Source organism: Somniosus microcephalus, chromosome 15, assembly GCF_052327205.1.
Source record: "Somniosus microcephalus isolate GS21.2 chromosome 15, FLI_Smic_1.0, whole genome shotgun sequence".
Lineage (NCBI taxonomy): Eukaryota > Metazoa > Chordata > Chondrichthyes > Squaliformes > Somniosidae > Somniosus > Somniosus microcephalus.
The window spans coordinates 87,851,833-87,868,578 of record NC_141001.1 but is presented as its reverse complement, the minus strand read 5'-3'; the positions used below and the strand labels follow the sequence as shown (position 1 = coordinate 87,868,578).

The 16,746-nt window shown below is 41.6% G+C and overlaps 1 protein-coding gene across 1 annotated transcript in view; it reads right to left on the bottom strand.

The window, feature by feature from the left end:
• lrp4 (low density lipoprotein receptor-related protein 4) overlaps positions 1-16,286 on the bottom strand; it is a 512,348-nt gene extending 496,062 nt beyond the window's left edge. The window contains exon 1 of the mRNA XM_086008096.1: positions 15,985-16,286. Coding sequence (XP_085864222.1) covers positions 15,985-16,042 — 58 coding nt within the window. The 5' untranslated portion in view covers positions 16,043-16,286. The remainder of the gene's footprint in view (positions 1-15,984) is intronic.
• Positions 16,287-16,746: the final 460 nt, after the last annotated feature.

Here is a 16,746-nt window from a genome sequence, read left to right as displayed (position 1 = left end):
TAAGAGTTCATGGCACTATTTGAAGAAGAGTAGGAAGTTGTCCTGGTATCCTAGCCAACATTCTTCTCTCAAACTACTCTACCAAAAACAGTTGAACTATTTAACTACCCACTGATTTGGTTTGCTGCTTGTAGGACCTTACTGTATACAAAAATCTAGGCTGGCAGAGTTCTGACGAAAGGTCTGAAACACTGTCTCTCTCTCCACAGATGCTGCCTGACCCGCTGAGTATTTCCAGCATTTTCTGGTTTTATTTCAGATTTCCAGCATCTGCAGTATTTTGCTTTTGTCTTACTGTATACAAGTTGGCTGCTATGTCTGAGGACACAACAATATTGACTACACTGCAAAAGTAATTTACTGGCTGTGAAGCTCTTTGAGATGTCCTGAGGCTGTGGTAAGATGTTATATACATGAACGTTTGTTCAATCTTTCTTCGTGTTGAGGGCAGAGATCTACAGAAACAAAGCAGTGCCTCAGAGAGTAGGGGAAAATAACATCAGTTTAATGGGTCATTCAGGTCTGCTATCGGCGGCTGGCTCAAAAGGATAATTTGCAGTGAGCTTAAACAAGTTATTTATCTGCCCTCTTAACTGGGGAATGGTATGCAACAAAGAGTTCCAAAAAGGTATTGAATTTAAACCGAGTGGATGGTAACAAATTATCCTTTAGTTCTGCATACTACTTAAATTCATCTTCATAGTACTTAACGTTAAGAATTTACAGAGAGCCATTTTTCGCAATATTACAGGTTATCTTGCAAAGGTTGTATCAGACTGCATCCATTTGAAAAGAGCAGCAAATGTTTAGCTCTCAATGGGTTAAAGAGCAATTATCTGCCATAAACAGTCCATTGACAGGTAAGCTAATATCGCTGACACACTATTGATACATTTCATAAAGAGCAGGTACTGACATAGAAGTTTAACAAACACTGATGCTGCATGATAGATGAGCAATAACAAAAATGGCACTACACCAATCAGTTACAATGATGTTATGCAAACAACATGAACTAGAATTCGGCCCATTCATAGTCAATGGAGCAAAACTTCGCCACATGGCACTCTTTAAAATAAATGTTAGCACAATTTCCAAGGCCTCTTCATTTTTTACTATTGTTTTATATATAACAGTACTTACCATAAATGGAAACCGCCAGGATAGGGAGACCTTTAAGAGCCTCTACGTAACCCAAAACCCATCACAGTCTAAAGAAGCAATTTATCCAATGCTCAGGTTGTTCGTAACAGATATCATAATTACAGCAACTTTATCAGATCAACTAAAATGAGACGACATTATTTTTAAACCACATATTTTTTTAAATAAACAGATTATATTTTAATATATGATTTCATAAAATTCCTATATCATTACATACCTATTAAAAACTTATCCATCAACTTTTTTTTAAGTTTAAAAACAAAAAGTAATGGACGGCTTCTGCCCGTCCGCCAGGTCTGCACTCTTGGAACCACGCCAGCTTGGGGACGCGGCAGCTGCATGTTCCCACACCCTTGCAGCCTGACCCCATTTCCCTAACAGTAACGCGTTATAGTGACGAACATGACAGGCTCGCTATCTCATCTCTCACTGTAGCCAATCAAGGATGACCTGAAGTTGATACAGGAAGGACCGAACTGAGAATATTCAACCCCAAAAGTTTTACAATTAATTCTTTTTCCTTTCAAAAATGAAGTTTTAAAAGATATTGGTTTGTTAAAAAAAAATCAAGGGGCACAGTCAAAGAAAGACTTGCATTTATATAGCGTCTTTCACGACCACCGGACGTCCCTTACTGGAAAAGAGTAGGTTGAGAAGCAATATGATTGCTGCTTTTAGGATTCTAAAGGGACTAGATAATGTAAACCATGGCAAGACATTTCACCTTGTCCAGAACAGTAGAACCAGAGAACACGGCCTGCATGAAGGGGGCTAAATTCAAAACTAATCTATGGAAACAATGGACCGGAATTTGCGGTTGTGATGACGGCAAAACTTGTCAGCTTTCACTGTCATTACATCTGTGAATCTGAGAGCAACTTCTGGTGTCTGCACATACGCAGTTAAACACGGAAATCCAGAAATTGCTGTAAGTCAATCCCTGCTCCTGTTGAACTCCCTGGAGCCCCAAATCAATTCAAATCACTGAACTGATGGACACTTCCCCATTTACGCTGGAATATCGCTGTTAAAAACCCCCGAAAAAGTTAAGCCTTGTTGAATAAGGTGTAACAGGTTTTTAATGGCATCATAATTACTGTTGAACAATTGTTCTGGCCTTGAAAAAATAATTTTATATTTGTGGTATGTCAATTTTTTCCATTCTAATAAAAATTCCATGGTTTATAATATAATTTTTTGAAGTTTGTTGGTGATATTTCAGCTTCTACCTTAATTTCATGTGTATGTTCCAATCTTTATTTCGCTCTCTGTAACCTGATTAAAATGTGAAGGAAAATCATTGCATTTTACTTCCTAGTTTGCTGTCTGTGATCATTCTTCAATGTGATTAGCTGCTTAGCCAGCTTGATGACATCACTGTTACTGGATGCTGGCAATCCGCCCACCCCACCCCAATTCAAATTGACATCGGGAGAGGTGAAATCGACGCCACAGAGATCGCTAGATCTTTGTGGGCAGCTTTCTTCGAGGTCAGTGGCGAGCGCCATCACTGAGCCGCTGACTGGGCCAATATTTCCGTGAGTGTGTGGTCAATCTATGAAACAGGTTCCCTAAGAAGACACTGGAAGCATGTAGTATTGATTTATTCAAGCAAATTAGATCGACTTCTCCCAGAAAATAACATTTTTGGACAACAATATTGGCAAACAATGACGTATGGACAACAATATTGGCAAACAATGATGTAGAACAGCAATGGGAAACATTTAAAACATGTTCAACAGAGTCCAGGAAAAATATATTCCACTAAAAAACAAGAACAAGCTAAACACTAATGAGACACCATGGATGAATAAAGCCATAAGGGAAAAATTGAGGGTAAGGAAAGAGGTGTATATTATGTACATGGACAGCAGGGGAGAGCATGATAAGGGAAAATACAAAGAGATTAAGAGGGAAGTCAAAAAATCAATTAGGAAGGCAAAGAGGAACTATGAACTTAAATTATCAAGGAACATAAAACACAATAGTAAAATATTTTACAGGCACATCAATAAAAAAGGAAGGTCAGGATGGGAATAGGACCACTAAGGGATGGACAGGATAATACCACAGGCAGTGATAGAGAGATGGCAGAAATATAAAATAATTACTTTGCTTCAGTAATTACCAGGGAGATAGAACAGGTGGACATGACATTGGACCATGAGATTAGTAATGAAATAACTGCATTTAAAATAAAAAGAGGTGATATATTAGATAAATAATCAAATTCAAAGAGGAAAAAGCCCCTGGTTTACATCCGTGCATTTTAAAAGAATCTAGGGAAGAGATAGCAAAGGCATTACTACACATATTTAATAATTCATTAGAAAAAGGCGTAGCACCAGAGGGCTGGTGGCTAGCTAACATGATACCTATATTTAAGGGAGATAGGACATGTCCAGGGAACTATAGGCCAGTCAGCTTAACATCGGTGGTAGGAAAAATAATGGAATCCCTACTAAAGGAGAAAATAGAAGAACATCTAGAAGCCAAAAATATAATAATGAATAGTCAGCATGGATTTCAAAAGGGAAAGGCTTGCTTGACTAATCTCAGTGAATTTTTTGAAGAGGTTACAGAGAGAATAGACATGGGTAATGTAGCAGATGTAATTTATCTAGATTTTCAAAATTCCTTCGATAAGGTACCATATAATAGACTAATGAATAAGGTCAGAGAATGCGGAGTCAGGGGACAAGTAGCAGAATGGATAGCTAGCTGGCTTCAAGACAGAAAGCAGAGATAAAAGGTGGCTATTCAGAGTGGCAGAAGGTGGGTAGTGGTGTTCCACAAGGATCAGTGCTGGGACCACTGTTGTTCACAATTTATATTAATGATTTAGACTTTGGAATCAAAAACAATTTCTAAATTTCCAGATGACACCAAATTGCGGGGGGCGGGGGGTGATAGTCAATACTGAGGAGGACTGCAACAAATTACAGGAAGACATTAATAAACTTGCAGAATGGGCAAATAATTGGCAAATGGAGTTCAACACAGATAAATGTGAGGTATTACATTTTGGTAGGAATAATAGGGAGGTCACTTATTACTTGGAGGATGCGAGTCTAGGTGGGGTAGAGGAACAAAGGGATCTCGGAGTACAAATACACAGATCACTAAAAGTAGCAACACAGGTTAACAAGGCCATAAAAAAAGCAAACCAAACACTAGGGTTTATTTCTAGAGGGATAGAATTGAAAAGTAGAGAAGTTATGCTAAACCTGTATCGAACCTTGGTTAGACCACACTTAGAGTACTGCGTACAATTCTGGTCCCATATTATAAAAAGGATATAGAGGCAGTGGAGAGGGTGCAGAGAAGATTTACAAGGATGATACCAGGAATGCGAGGGTATACATATCAGGAAAGGAAAGGATGAATAGGCTGGGTCTTTTTTCGCTTGATAAAAGGCTGAGGGATGACCTAATAGAGGTCTTTAAAATTATGAAAGGTTTTGATAGAGTAGATACAGAGAGAGTGTTTCTACTTGTGGGGAAGAGCAGAACTAGAGGCCATCAATATAAGATAGTCACCAAGAAATCAAATAGGGAATTCAGAAGAAACTTCTTTACCCAGAGAGTGGTGAGAATGTGGAACTCACTACCACAGGGAGTAGTTGAGGTGAATAGTATAGATACATTTAAGGGGAGGCTAGAGAAGCATACGAGGGAGAAGGGAATAGAGGGTTATGCTGATAGGTTTAAATGAGGAAAGACGGGAGGAGGCTCGAGTGGAGCATAAACGCCAGCATGGACTGGTTGGGTCGAATGGCCTGTTTCTGTGCCATATATCCTATGGAATCCGATGTCAAATCTGTTCAAAAAATATATCTTACAAAAACTAGATATCAATCTATCAGCAAAGTACCATTTGTAGGATGCTTACTATAATTTATGTATAATTAGTTCTTGTTACTAGCTTAGATAAAGTTTCTCCCAAACAAAAATAAGCCCTTCGCTCATGTTAACCTCAGTTCCAGTCATTTTACAGATGACATGTTTTATTTCTTTACAGTGCCACACTATAGCATTGGCTAACAAATAAATAATGTTAAATAACAACAGAAAATGCTGGAAACACTCAGCAGGTCAGGCGGCATCGAGGAGAGAGAAACAGAGTTAACATTTCAGGTCGGGGACCTTTCGTCAGAACCGGGTTCTGACGAAGGGTCCTCGACCCAAACTGTTAGCTCTGTTTCTCTCTCCTCAATGCTGCCTGACCTGCTGAGTGTTTCCAGCATTTTCTGTTGTTATTTCAGATTTCCAGCATCTGCAGTATTTTGCTATTGAAATAAATAATGTTATTTCTTTAGGCCTCTTGCACTTGAGGGAAAAATGTTGGAAACATTTACAGTATTTTTCAGTTCAGCCTTAAACAATTTAGTTGCATTCAGTATGTGTCAGTGCTTGAAATAAGCGGTGTAATTAATTACTTTGCGATACGACGAATATATTCAGTAAACAAACAGCAGCACTCTGTTTCACAACTGCCTTCACTCTGCCAAGTTAAGCTCTTACTGTGATTTAAAGCTGCAGCTATACACTGTCCTTAATAATGAGATATAGGACACAACTTGCATTTATATAGCACCTTTAATATAGAAAATATCTGAATATAATGACAAAAATTGACACCAAGTCAAAGAAGGAGAGGTAATTAAAAGCTTGCTCAGAAGTATCGTATTACATAGAATTTACAGCACAGAAACAGGCCATTCAGCCCAAAAGGTCTATGCTGGTGTTTATAAGGAGAGTTTTAAAGGAGGAGAGAAAAATGGAGAGATGGAGAGATGGAGTGCGGTCCCACTCACGGACAATGGAGGCGATGCATTGGAGGAGGGTGTGGTCGACCAGGTCAAAGGCTGCAGAGAGGCTGAGAAAGACGAAGAGGGATAGTGCACCGCAGTCACAGAGAATGCAACTTGTGACTTTGATTAGGGCAGTTTCAATGCTACAGTCGGGACGGAAAACTGATTGGAGAGATTCAAGCAATTAGTTGTGGGAAAGATGGGCACAGGTATGGGAGCTGACAACACATTTAAGAGATGTGGAGAAGAAAGGGAGGTTGGAGATGCGGCGGTAGTTTGCAAGGGCAGAAGGAGGGAAATGACGGTGATTTTGAAATTGAGGAGAGGGAGCCATTTACAATGTTAGCTACTGTGGGGGGCAAGAAAGGAAGCAGGGTGGTCAGTAGTTTAGTGGGAATGGGGTCAAGATAGCAGGAGGTGGGCCTCGTGGACAAAATGAGCTCAGAGAAGCTAGAGAAAGATGTGAGCTCAGTGGGGAAACTTGGAGGAAATTTGGCTTGGAGGGCAAGGGCAAGCGGGGGATGGGGCACGGGCAGCTGAATGGAAGATCTCAAATACTGTACATTCTCACTTCATACCGGCACTTTGGATATGGCTTGCCACTTGCACCTTTTCCTGTTCCACCGCAGCAATGCGCAATGCTTGCAATCCAGTAAAGCAAACACGTCCCTTTGCTATCCAACTAATGGGCTGAATGCATTAGCATTTCTAAAAGCAGAGACATCCACGACAAATAACTTGAACTTCTCTCATTTGCAAAACTAACCAAACTACTCCTATCAGAGAAGAAATATTAAAATAATAAAAAGGGGCTTTGACAGTTCTCATACATGTTTTAGTCATGATGCTGGTCTGCTGACGTTCTTCCCAGCTCTGCCAAATTTCAATTATAAGGAGACTCCTTTCCTATCCCCCAATTGCCCCCCTGGAGCACATGTTTAATGAATGCTTTCTTTTGTAGCCAGCCGGTACTCACCTGTCATTCCTTATTAATGTACTTTTCAGATCAACATGGTTCATCATATCTATACAAGGCAACTCAAGCATCTTGAACAAAAAAAAGCAACACTGGTAGAAAATCACCTGAAAAATTATATTAAGCGTCAACAGAAGTGCTTCTTCAAAGTTTCAGATTAATATCCCCCCCAAACCGTATATATCAACGTACGTAGCTGAACAACTATAAATAGGAATCCCTGCCCAACAACTTGCTGAGATATTTAGCAAACTTGTCTTGTGTAAGACTGCAGGTTGAACTTGATCCCTAACGGGTCAAAGATTCTTTTTCCCACTGCACACCCTCATTCCTCTCCTTAAATTAATAACCCTGTGTTGCGAACTTCCAAGGAATTAGAAGTAATGCAGAGAATGAATTATGTTTTTCATTCAGGGAAGGTTAATCATAGTGTCTAACTGTTGGCAATAATGAACATATTATTGCCTGAAGCCATCACATTATCAGTGTTTTGGGTGGTCTCCCTGTAATAATAGCACTGTCTAATGAAAGGCAGCATGTATATAATAGATCATTTACTTGTTCCATGGTTTTTAACCAAAGCAATGCTCAAACTGTTATTTGTTCATTAAGCCTGTAATCAATCAAGGCAGTTTTCTAAAACAATCCTCTCACTTGAATGGATAGCTTCCCAGCTTAGTACCCTTAACTCTTCCCATGCCAGTGATTTGAATTTCCCATTTTATTAGTCAAGTAAATCCCTTAAAGCGTAAGAGGTCACTGAAAGGATACACTCAAACGACTGTATTTTAAATGCTAAAAACAAAGGCTAGGACAATTTGCGGGCCAGCAATCCCAGTAATTACCTTGGGATTGCGTCCACTGGTAACATCTACCGCTGAAGCCAGCAGTTTTTCTGGGGGCAGAGGAAGGTTCCTTAAGTTCCTTGCCATTGGTGGGTGCTGATGCCACTAGGGGAACTTCTGGGCGCCAGCCATTTTGGAAATGATGGGAGTCCAGTGAGGTGCCTGGGCACCCAAAAACATTGTAGCGATCTCCCACTGCCCCCTTTGTAGAAAAAGTGACCTCCAAAATCTTCAAGAGTTCAGGCCACAATCCTGGCTTGTCCCCATTTGGGCCCCATAACCACTGATAGGGTGGCATGTCCACTCCCCCTTACAGAAGAAGGATATCGTGGATCCTGTCCAGCTTCCAGCTGTTCTGGCAGACTCCCACCAAAGTAATGGCGAAAGTACACTAAAAAGGATGTGGATTTTCAGGGCTGAAATGTTTACAAGTGAGTTAAACAATGTGAGTTCAAATTGTATATATTTTAATGGATTGCATGTTCGTCAAGTTGAAAGGATAAGGATGATAGTGTATGGAATATTTTATACCTAATGACACCATATATAATATACTACCTAATCTACATCACCCCCCATTATAGCTAAAACGCAACCAGAAAAGGTTCCCTATTGCACAAGGGTATCCTTTCTAGTTCCAGAATAGGCTTATCTTTATGACCTCTACAGGCAAATTGCTGATTTATCACAAGCAATGCCATGCCAGATCTGATGACAGTTTTGGGCTGCAGATAGAAGTCCTTGGGGAACTGAACAACTATCTCAACAAAACTTCTCACTGAACCATTGATAACCATTAGATAGAACAATTTTTCACCCTAACCCATCTGTCTCGACTGGATCGAAATGCAAAGGTGAAACAGCAGTGCTCTGACTCTGCACCAGCAAGTTCCAGTTACCAACGGGAGTTCCTTTCTTCCTCATCTTCTGGATCTTTCCAGTCAAAAGAGCAGCCAGTCAGCATACTTACAGAGCCCGCTCATTGCAATTCTTGAGCCAACCAGTAAGAGATGCACAAGAGCAGCTTTGATTAACCCGCCTCCTGTTTCCTTCAGTTTCTCCCAGTAGCATGATCAAAACTGAGAGTTCATCATGTGTGGAATCCTGAGTATGAACGCACTTTCTACACTTTGTAGCACAACACAATTACACCAGTCTGCTCATTAGGTCAGAGGGGAACTTATATTCTTATATGATCATTTATTTGTCTCAAATGGCTCCAAACCAATAGGAAAATGCAGCTACAGCCGCTTTTCTGTGTTATGTATGTGTGAAACAATTCCTAGGGAACCTTCTCCTGCACTCCATCCAGGAATACTTCAGGAAGATAATCTACAATGCTGAAAATATACTGCTATCCCTAATAATGAAATAAAAAAGGTTCAGTTAGGATCTCCATACTATTGCAGGCCACAAATGATAGAATCTAGTCATGCAGGAGTTTAGCAGAAATGATGATGTGATGACACCGCATCATTACACTAGGCTCCCAAGCTTACTCAAGACAGTGACACAAAACCATAGAAGCAGTTGTGTTAATTTGGTGAGGTGGGGAAAATTTACTGACTGAGAGTGCTAAACGGTACAAGGTTTCATGGGGATATAGACAAGCTAAAGTGAGTGGGCAAGAACATGGCAAATGGAATATAATGTGGAGAAATGTGAAGTTATCCACTTTGGTAGGAAAAATAGAAAAGCAGAGTATTTTTTAAATGGTGAGAGATTGGGAAATGTTGGTGTTGAGGGACCTGGATGTCCTTGTACACAAATCACAAAGTTAACATGCAGGTACAGCAAGCAATTAGGAAAGCAAATGGTATGTTGGCCTTTATTACAAGAGGATTTGTGTGTAAGAGTAAAGACGTCTTATTGCAATTATATAGGGCCCTGGTGAGACCACACCTGAAGTATTGTGTACAGTTTTGGTCTCCTTACCTAAGGAAGGATATACTTGCCATAGAGGGAGTGCAACGAAGGTTCGCCAGACTGACTCCTGGGATGGGGGGATTGTCCTATGAGGAGAGATTGAGTGGACTAGGCCTATATTTTCTATGGTTTAGAAGAATGAGAGGTGATCTCATTGAAACATACAAAATTCTTACAGGGCTTGACAGGGTAGGTGCAGGGAGGATGTTTCCCCTGGCTGGGGAGTTTAGAACCAGGGGTCACAGTCTCAGAATAAGGGGTCGGCCATTTAGGACTGAGATGAGGAGAAATTTCTTCACTCAGAGGGTGGTGAATCTTTGGAATTCTCTATCCCAGAGGGCTGTGGAGACTCAGTCGTTGAGTATATTCAAGACAGAGATCGATAGATTTTTGGATATTAAGTGAATCAAGGGATATGGGGATAGTGCAGGAAAGTGGGGTTGAGGTAGAAGATCAGCCATGATCTCATTGAATGGCGGAGCAGGCTCGAGGGGCCGAATGGCCCACTTCTGCTCCTATTTCTTATGTACAAATATGTTTAAGCATGGTGGTTATACTTTTCTCTTCCATCCTCCATTTTTCCCGCTTATGCTTCCTCTCCCGAGAGCAGTGACTCACTCATTCATTTCCGCAGATGGCACTTGCCCTTTACTGCCTCAATCAAATGGGCAATTTCCATGTAGGTGCCGGAACGGTGTCGGCAAGGTATTTAATCATCAGGTCAACACAGCCATGGCAAACCATATTCTATCCTCATCCAGTCTAGTCTCCACCTGTGTACACTTCTCACAGGGGTCACTGAACAGCAATTGGGAGCAGAAGCCCCAGCTGATTCCTCTTCTCTCCCTCCTTACCCTAGTGTCAGTGAATCCCACTGTAATGCCTCCACCACCACCTCTGCTGAGATTGCCTAGCTCATCATACATTTTGTTGCTTAATTCCACCCCTCAAAAAATAGTCTTTGAAACGTATTTGTACGCAATACATTTGAACCACTTTTTACAATCTACAGCAAATGCATTCACCTGTCTTTGATGAACAGTATTTCAACTATACCTCTAAATATCAGTAGCCATATCTATCTCTACTACACATTGTGATTTATCATTTGATATACTCATATTGATGTTTCTCACTGAATACAAAAAGTCATCGACTCATATGGTTCAGTTTCCTATCCAGGGTCACCGCATAATTGTTGATTGGGATATGTTGTAACTCACTCGGACAGAATAAATGAACTCGGTACTATCAGAAGCGCTTTCATAATTTGTTTAATTAAGTTAGACAAGAGGTGAATTACAACAAAGACAGTTCTGGAGTCACTTCCACTGCAGGCCGTCTCGCTTTAGGGACGCCACCACCTGTTGTCCAGTGCGACATGACCGAATTGAGCCGAGGAAAAAAAGAATTCCGCAGGGCCCTACTACCCGCCGAGATTGTGATCTGACAAATTAAGCTGTCCTTCATATCTAAAAGGTACCATACGAGGATCTAAATGGATCATTTTTCCATATTGAACCGTGTGCATGTCGTTGAAAGTTACCAATATCAGACACTCAGGACTCGAAGCTTGACTCCGAATGATTTCATAGAATCATAGAATGGTGACAGCACAGTAGGAGGCCATTCGGCTGGTCGAGCCTGTGCAAGAGCACTTCAGCTAGTCCCACTCCCCTGCTCTTCCCCATAGCCCTGCAAATTTCTTTCCTTCAGATACTTATCTAACTCCCTTTTGAAAGCCTTAATTAAATCTGCCTCCATCATCCTTTCAGGCAGTGCATTCCAGATCTTAACCACTTGCTGCGTAAAAAAGTTTTTTCTTATGTTGCCTTTGGTTCTTTTGCCAATCATCTTAAATCTGTGTCCTCTGATTCTCGATCCTTCCGCCAATGGGAACAGTTTCTCTCTATCTACTCTGTCCAGAGCCCTCATGATTTTGAACACCTCTTGTCAAATCTCCTCTCAATCTTCTCTGCTCCAAGGAGAACAACCCCAACTTCTCCAGTCTATCAACATAACTGAAGTCCCTCATTCCTAGAATCATTCTTGTAAATCTTTTCTGCACCTTCTCTAAGACCTTCACATCCTTCCTAAAGTGTGGTGCCCAGAATTAGACACAATACTCCAGTTGGGGCCGAACCAGTGTTTAATACAGGTTCACCATAATTTCCACACTCTCTCTGTTCGTGCACCCCTTCAGGATTGTACCATTTAGTTTATATGCCCTCTCCTCATTCTTTCTACCAAAATGTATCACTTCTCACTTTTCTGTGTTAAATTTCATCTGCCATGTGTCCGTTCATTTCAGCAGCCTGTCTATATCTTCCTAAAGCCTAGCACTCTCCTCCTCACTGTTCACTATACCTCCAAGTTTTGTCATCTGTAAATTTTGAAACCGTGCCCTGTACACCCATGTCCAAGTCATTAATATATATCAAGAAAAGCAGTGGTCCCAGAACTGACCCCAGGGGAACACCACTGTGTACCTTCCTCCAGTCTGAAAAACAACCGTTCACCACTACTCTCTGTTTCCTGTCACTTAGCCAATTTTGTATCCATGCTGCCACTGTCCCTTTTATTCCATGGGCTTCAACTTTACTGGCAAGCCTGTTATGTGGCACTTTGTCGAATGCCTTTTGGAAATCCATGTACACCACATTTGGTAGTGAACCCCTTCTAGCGATTTTCCCATGTACTAGGTGTAACAATATTTTTGCATCTTGCTTCCACTTTCAACTCCAAAGTTGTTCTCGTCACATTCTCATTCAATGCTGGCATATTTCGTCTTGCATTTTCTTTACATTTCCCATATTGTGTTTAAAGACAACAGAAATGGACAGTCTTCAATAATTAAAGTGTTTTTATATATTTGCACAATAATTCAGATGTAACTAATTGTGAGCATTTTAGGCATTTGTTTTGGATAAACAGTCTCTACAAGGACGATTTGGCATAAAGCGGTAGCATTGCAAGATAAATATATCCCAGCATGTACAAAACTACAGCGCACTTGCTTGCTGCAACTCACTGGGCGCTAGGACCGTGAAGAAGCTTTTGCTTCTCCCCCGCTCGACACCCCCCGGATCTAACTGGGGTTTTCAAAGTGAGTTCCTGTAATACAACAGCTGAAGGCTTTACACCAGGGCGGCAGGAGAATTCCACGACAGAAATTCTTTACACTGTATTAATATACATGATGGAACCTGGGCAAATACAGGCACCGCGGTGCCAGAAACTGCCTCAGAAGGAGCTTGACTGGAGAGAAAGTTGGAACCGACCGCCGGTTCACGCACACGCTTTTTTACTCACCTTCCTTTAAAACCACACATATCTGTGAACAAGTTTTATTTTTATAAATGATATTAAAGTAGCAATCGAACAATTTACAGGAACACTCAGTTACCCAATAGAAAATCGCAGACAGTATTAAGGAATTGGTATTATAAATGGAGAGTGAGTCTTAAAACCCCGAGCTACATGAAGCTAAGAAGCTGTCTGAAGCTAATCGATGACACTGGACAAATCGGTATTACAGGATGATTATTTATTGTCGTGGTATTATTACTACGATTATATAACGGTAAGAAATGTTATTTTAAAACCCAACCCCACAGCTAACAGTGATGGTTAGTTTTATCAATCTTTTTCGGTTCCAGGCGATGGGGCAATTATTCCTCCCGGTTTGAGCTATTCCTAAATAAGATCGCAGCAGCCTTGCTTTCAGTTCTGGCACTGGGATGTCTTCAAAACAAATAGTTGCTTGCATTCAAAAGCTTGCTTCAGTGTGGCACAGACATTCAAACGGAGTCAGCAGGTGGATGTACCTCACATGGACAGTCTTCGGGCTAATAATGTCTGGCACTTGGAATTCAAACAAGCAGATCAGCGACGGAATTTACCATTTTACCTGTTGGTGCTGCGCGTTTCCTTTATTAAAATGACGTTTACAAATAGCTGTGTGTGTCCGGTTAAATCAAACTAATGCCAAAACACTCTTCTTCTCTTAGGTTTGGACTTGGTTAGGTTAGGTTAAGACAAAACACTGGACTTGTAATGAAAACATTATCATCCCCCAACAACTCTCCTAGATTGTTCCCTACATAATGCAATGTCCTCGATAACAAAAGGAGGAATTGCTCATTTTTCTGGAAGTCTTCGGAACAGAATCGACTGGTAGATACCGAGGAATATTCTGGGATCTTTAACCTTAAAACTCCACATTTTTTAGAAGATGGATTGGAGTAAACCTTGATTGGACGGTAAGAATCGCCCAAGTGCCAGCAGGTAGACTGCAGTTTGATATTAAGTAGAATCCTTGTTTGTCTATCTGACGACCAATGTTTTGTGCGTGGGTGGGGAAAGGCAAATAAATGATTTTAAACGGAACGTAAACATCTGCCTTGGATAGCCCCGTGGTTACAAAGTGACAGGGTACTCCTTGTTTATTACAATTCCAAGTTTAAACTGCTAAAATGTATCTTTGTTAGTGTAGCTATTTTATATTAACCGTCCCCTTTAGCTGTTCAACGTCTTTGAAATGTGTTTCACAGAAGCGCATTCTATCTTTTAGAAGAGTGCTTCGATAATTATAGTCAGAAGACTTGTAATTACAGTCCTACAACGGAAATGATCGAGTCTAGTTTCCCCGGCATCCCTGCGCTGCTCAGACAAAGCAAAGGAATCAAGGGAAGTTCAATTGGAAAACCCAATCCATTCCGCATGGCTATTTGCTTGCTCTATCTGGAAGTGCGATGGTATTCCAGATAATGCTTTTATAGAGCAGTGTCCCCACTCGTCCGCTGGTGTTAAGAGCTGTTGTAATCCTTTGTCTTCCAACAGATAAAGCCTGAGCTGGCGCCTGCATATTTAATCGCGCTGCAAGAAAAGGGAAGGAGAAACGCGGCAGTCTGCTGGAGAGTTTATCTTCTCCTGATCGGCAAAGTAAACGGAACGCACGGGCTCTTCTTTCAAACAGAGCGGCTTGTCAGTTTCACACTATTTTAAACTTCAACGAAGCAGAACAATTCTGAGCCACCGGCTTAAGAATAAAGCGGCACACAGTTGGATTTAGCAAAATGTGGAGTTTCGGAGGGGATCGCGCAGCTGTCAGTTATGCAGAGGCACCCCAAACAGCGCTGTGACCAGCCTTTTAATCTGACTGGCGAGCAAATTCGTCGACAGGAAAGACGTACAATACTGTGCTTTTAAAAGGCTTTTTTTCGGCTGATGGGGGCAAGCTCTAGCCAAGCTAACTAGCGTGGCAGAGCTAGTTTTTTTTAAATAGAGTAGAGGCACTGGACATATAAAACTCCTCTTTGAGTGCAATATTGGAACTGGGCACATGGTCCGGCATAGCAACTGTTTCTTATTTAGGACTTCACAGTTTATGTTAAATCCCACTGAAGCATATTACCTGCTCTACACAACTTTCCAGGTGTTATCACTTACTTTGAAACCAACATTGTTAATGCTATCTTATTTGGACGATCTCCATACGGGTTTTATTTTATATGTGTGTACTATATACTTGCGGAGGCGACCTTTCTTTAAAATGTGCCGCCGACCCCCCAGTTTTATTAAGTCAAAGCTGCGTTGCCTGTTTGGAGCGGGTGTTCCGCCTTGCTCTCCACGCCTGAATCCAAGCTCTCTCATTCCGAACGCATACCAACCAGTCCTGATCGCGGCTGCTGTTGTAACATGCAAGGTGTTGAAAACCTGCAGACCTGAGGAACTTTTCTGCCTCGCTACTTTCGTGTAGAGTGCCTGAATGTACATGACTCAAAGCGAACCTCCTCTTATCACCCCCTTCTCCACACATCATTTCTGGCACACAACAATGTACACAACTCGAAGAGAGAGAGTCCTTTTTTGGCGGGGGGAGACAAAGAACCGAGCATACGTGTTTCAAAACTTATATAAACTTTGTTTTGCTCTTCAAACAACTTTGAGCTGTTGCACTGGTATCGCTGGTAAAGACAAGCTCACTTTAACCCCCTGTGTCTGTAGTTTTTCTGTATAAGCCTGCAAGGTTGGAATGAAAGTCAATAAGGTGTTAAGTGACACACATCCAGAACCCAAACAACACGCCGCATGCCCACGGGCAAGTACGGGGCATCACCTCGGTCCCCGTATCGTCCAAAGACCTCACTGATTGTTGCACATCCACTTTGCAAACTGCACCGCCGTATCTCTCTCCACCCCCATAAACATACTGTGAGAAGAACTACTGATAGAGCTGGGTAAGGTCTTACCTTGGTCGTGTAACACAGTAGCCAGCAGGAAGCCAAAAAGCAGCGCAACAGGCTGCATTGTGATCTTGTCTCACTCCTGAAGATTTGTTTTGTTTTAACCAGAACTTTAAAAAAAAAGGGGGGGGGAATGTGTCTTAAAGGTTTGGAAAAGCAGGCAAGAGAGATCGTCAGATCATGGCTGGCGGCATCAGGCTGGTGGCTGCTGATAATAAGTTTTCCTTACTCTCTCAAAGGTAAACTTCAGCGACGCGGCTGCTGGGTGGCACTGGGGAACCTCCAGCACTCTGCCTGCTCCGTCCGGTTGCGCGATTATTTCTCGCATGGACTGATCAAAAGGAACATGGACCGCACCACTCCGTCCACAGGGGGGGAGGGGTAACACACGGTGAGGAAATAGAGAACGCGGTGCAGGTTGCCGGGCCCGGAGGCACGGCAGTTCTGCGTGTTTTGACAATAGCAGCAAGTTTCTCAATTAGGGTGTAAATAATATTTTACAGCGCTTGCAATTCGGCGTCTCTTGCTATATTGCGTCCCCCGAAGGCGTTTGCTGAATGTAAGAAGCTTTCCAATCCTAAACTTGCTTCACTCAGCCACCAGCCCAAGTGGCAGAGACTGAGACAGGAGGCAGCAATTGCCAAAAAGCGACATTTAACATTTTTTAAAGTGTTCTTATAATATCTGTAAGTTACATTTAAAAACTGCTCAGTGCATTCATGCATAACGGAGTTATCCATCTAAATAATACAAGAAAGCAGATTTGGG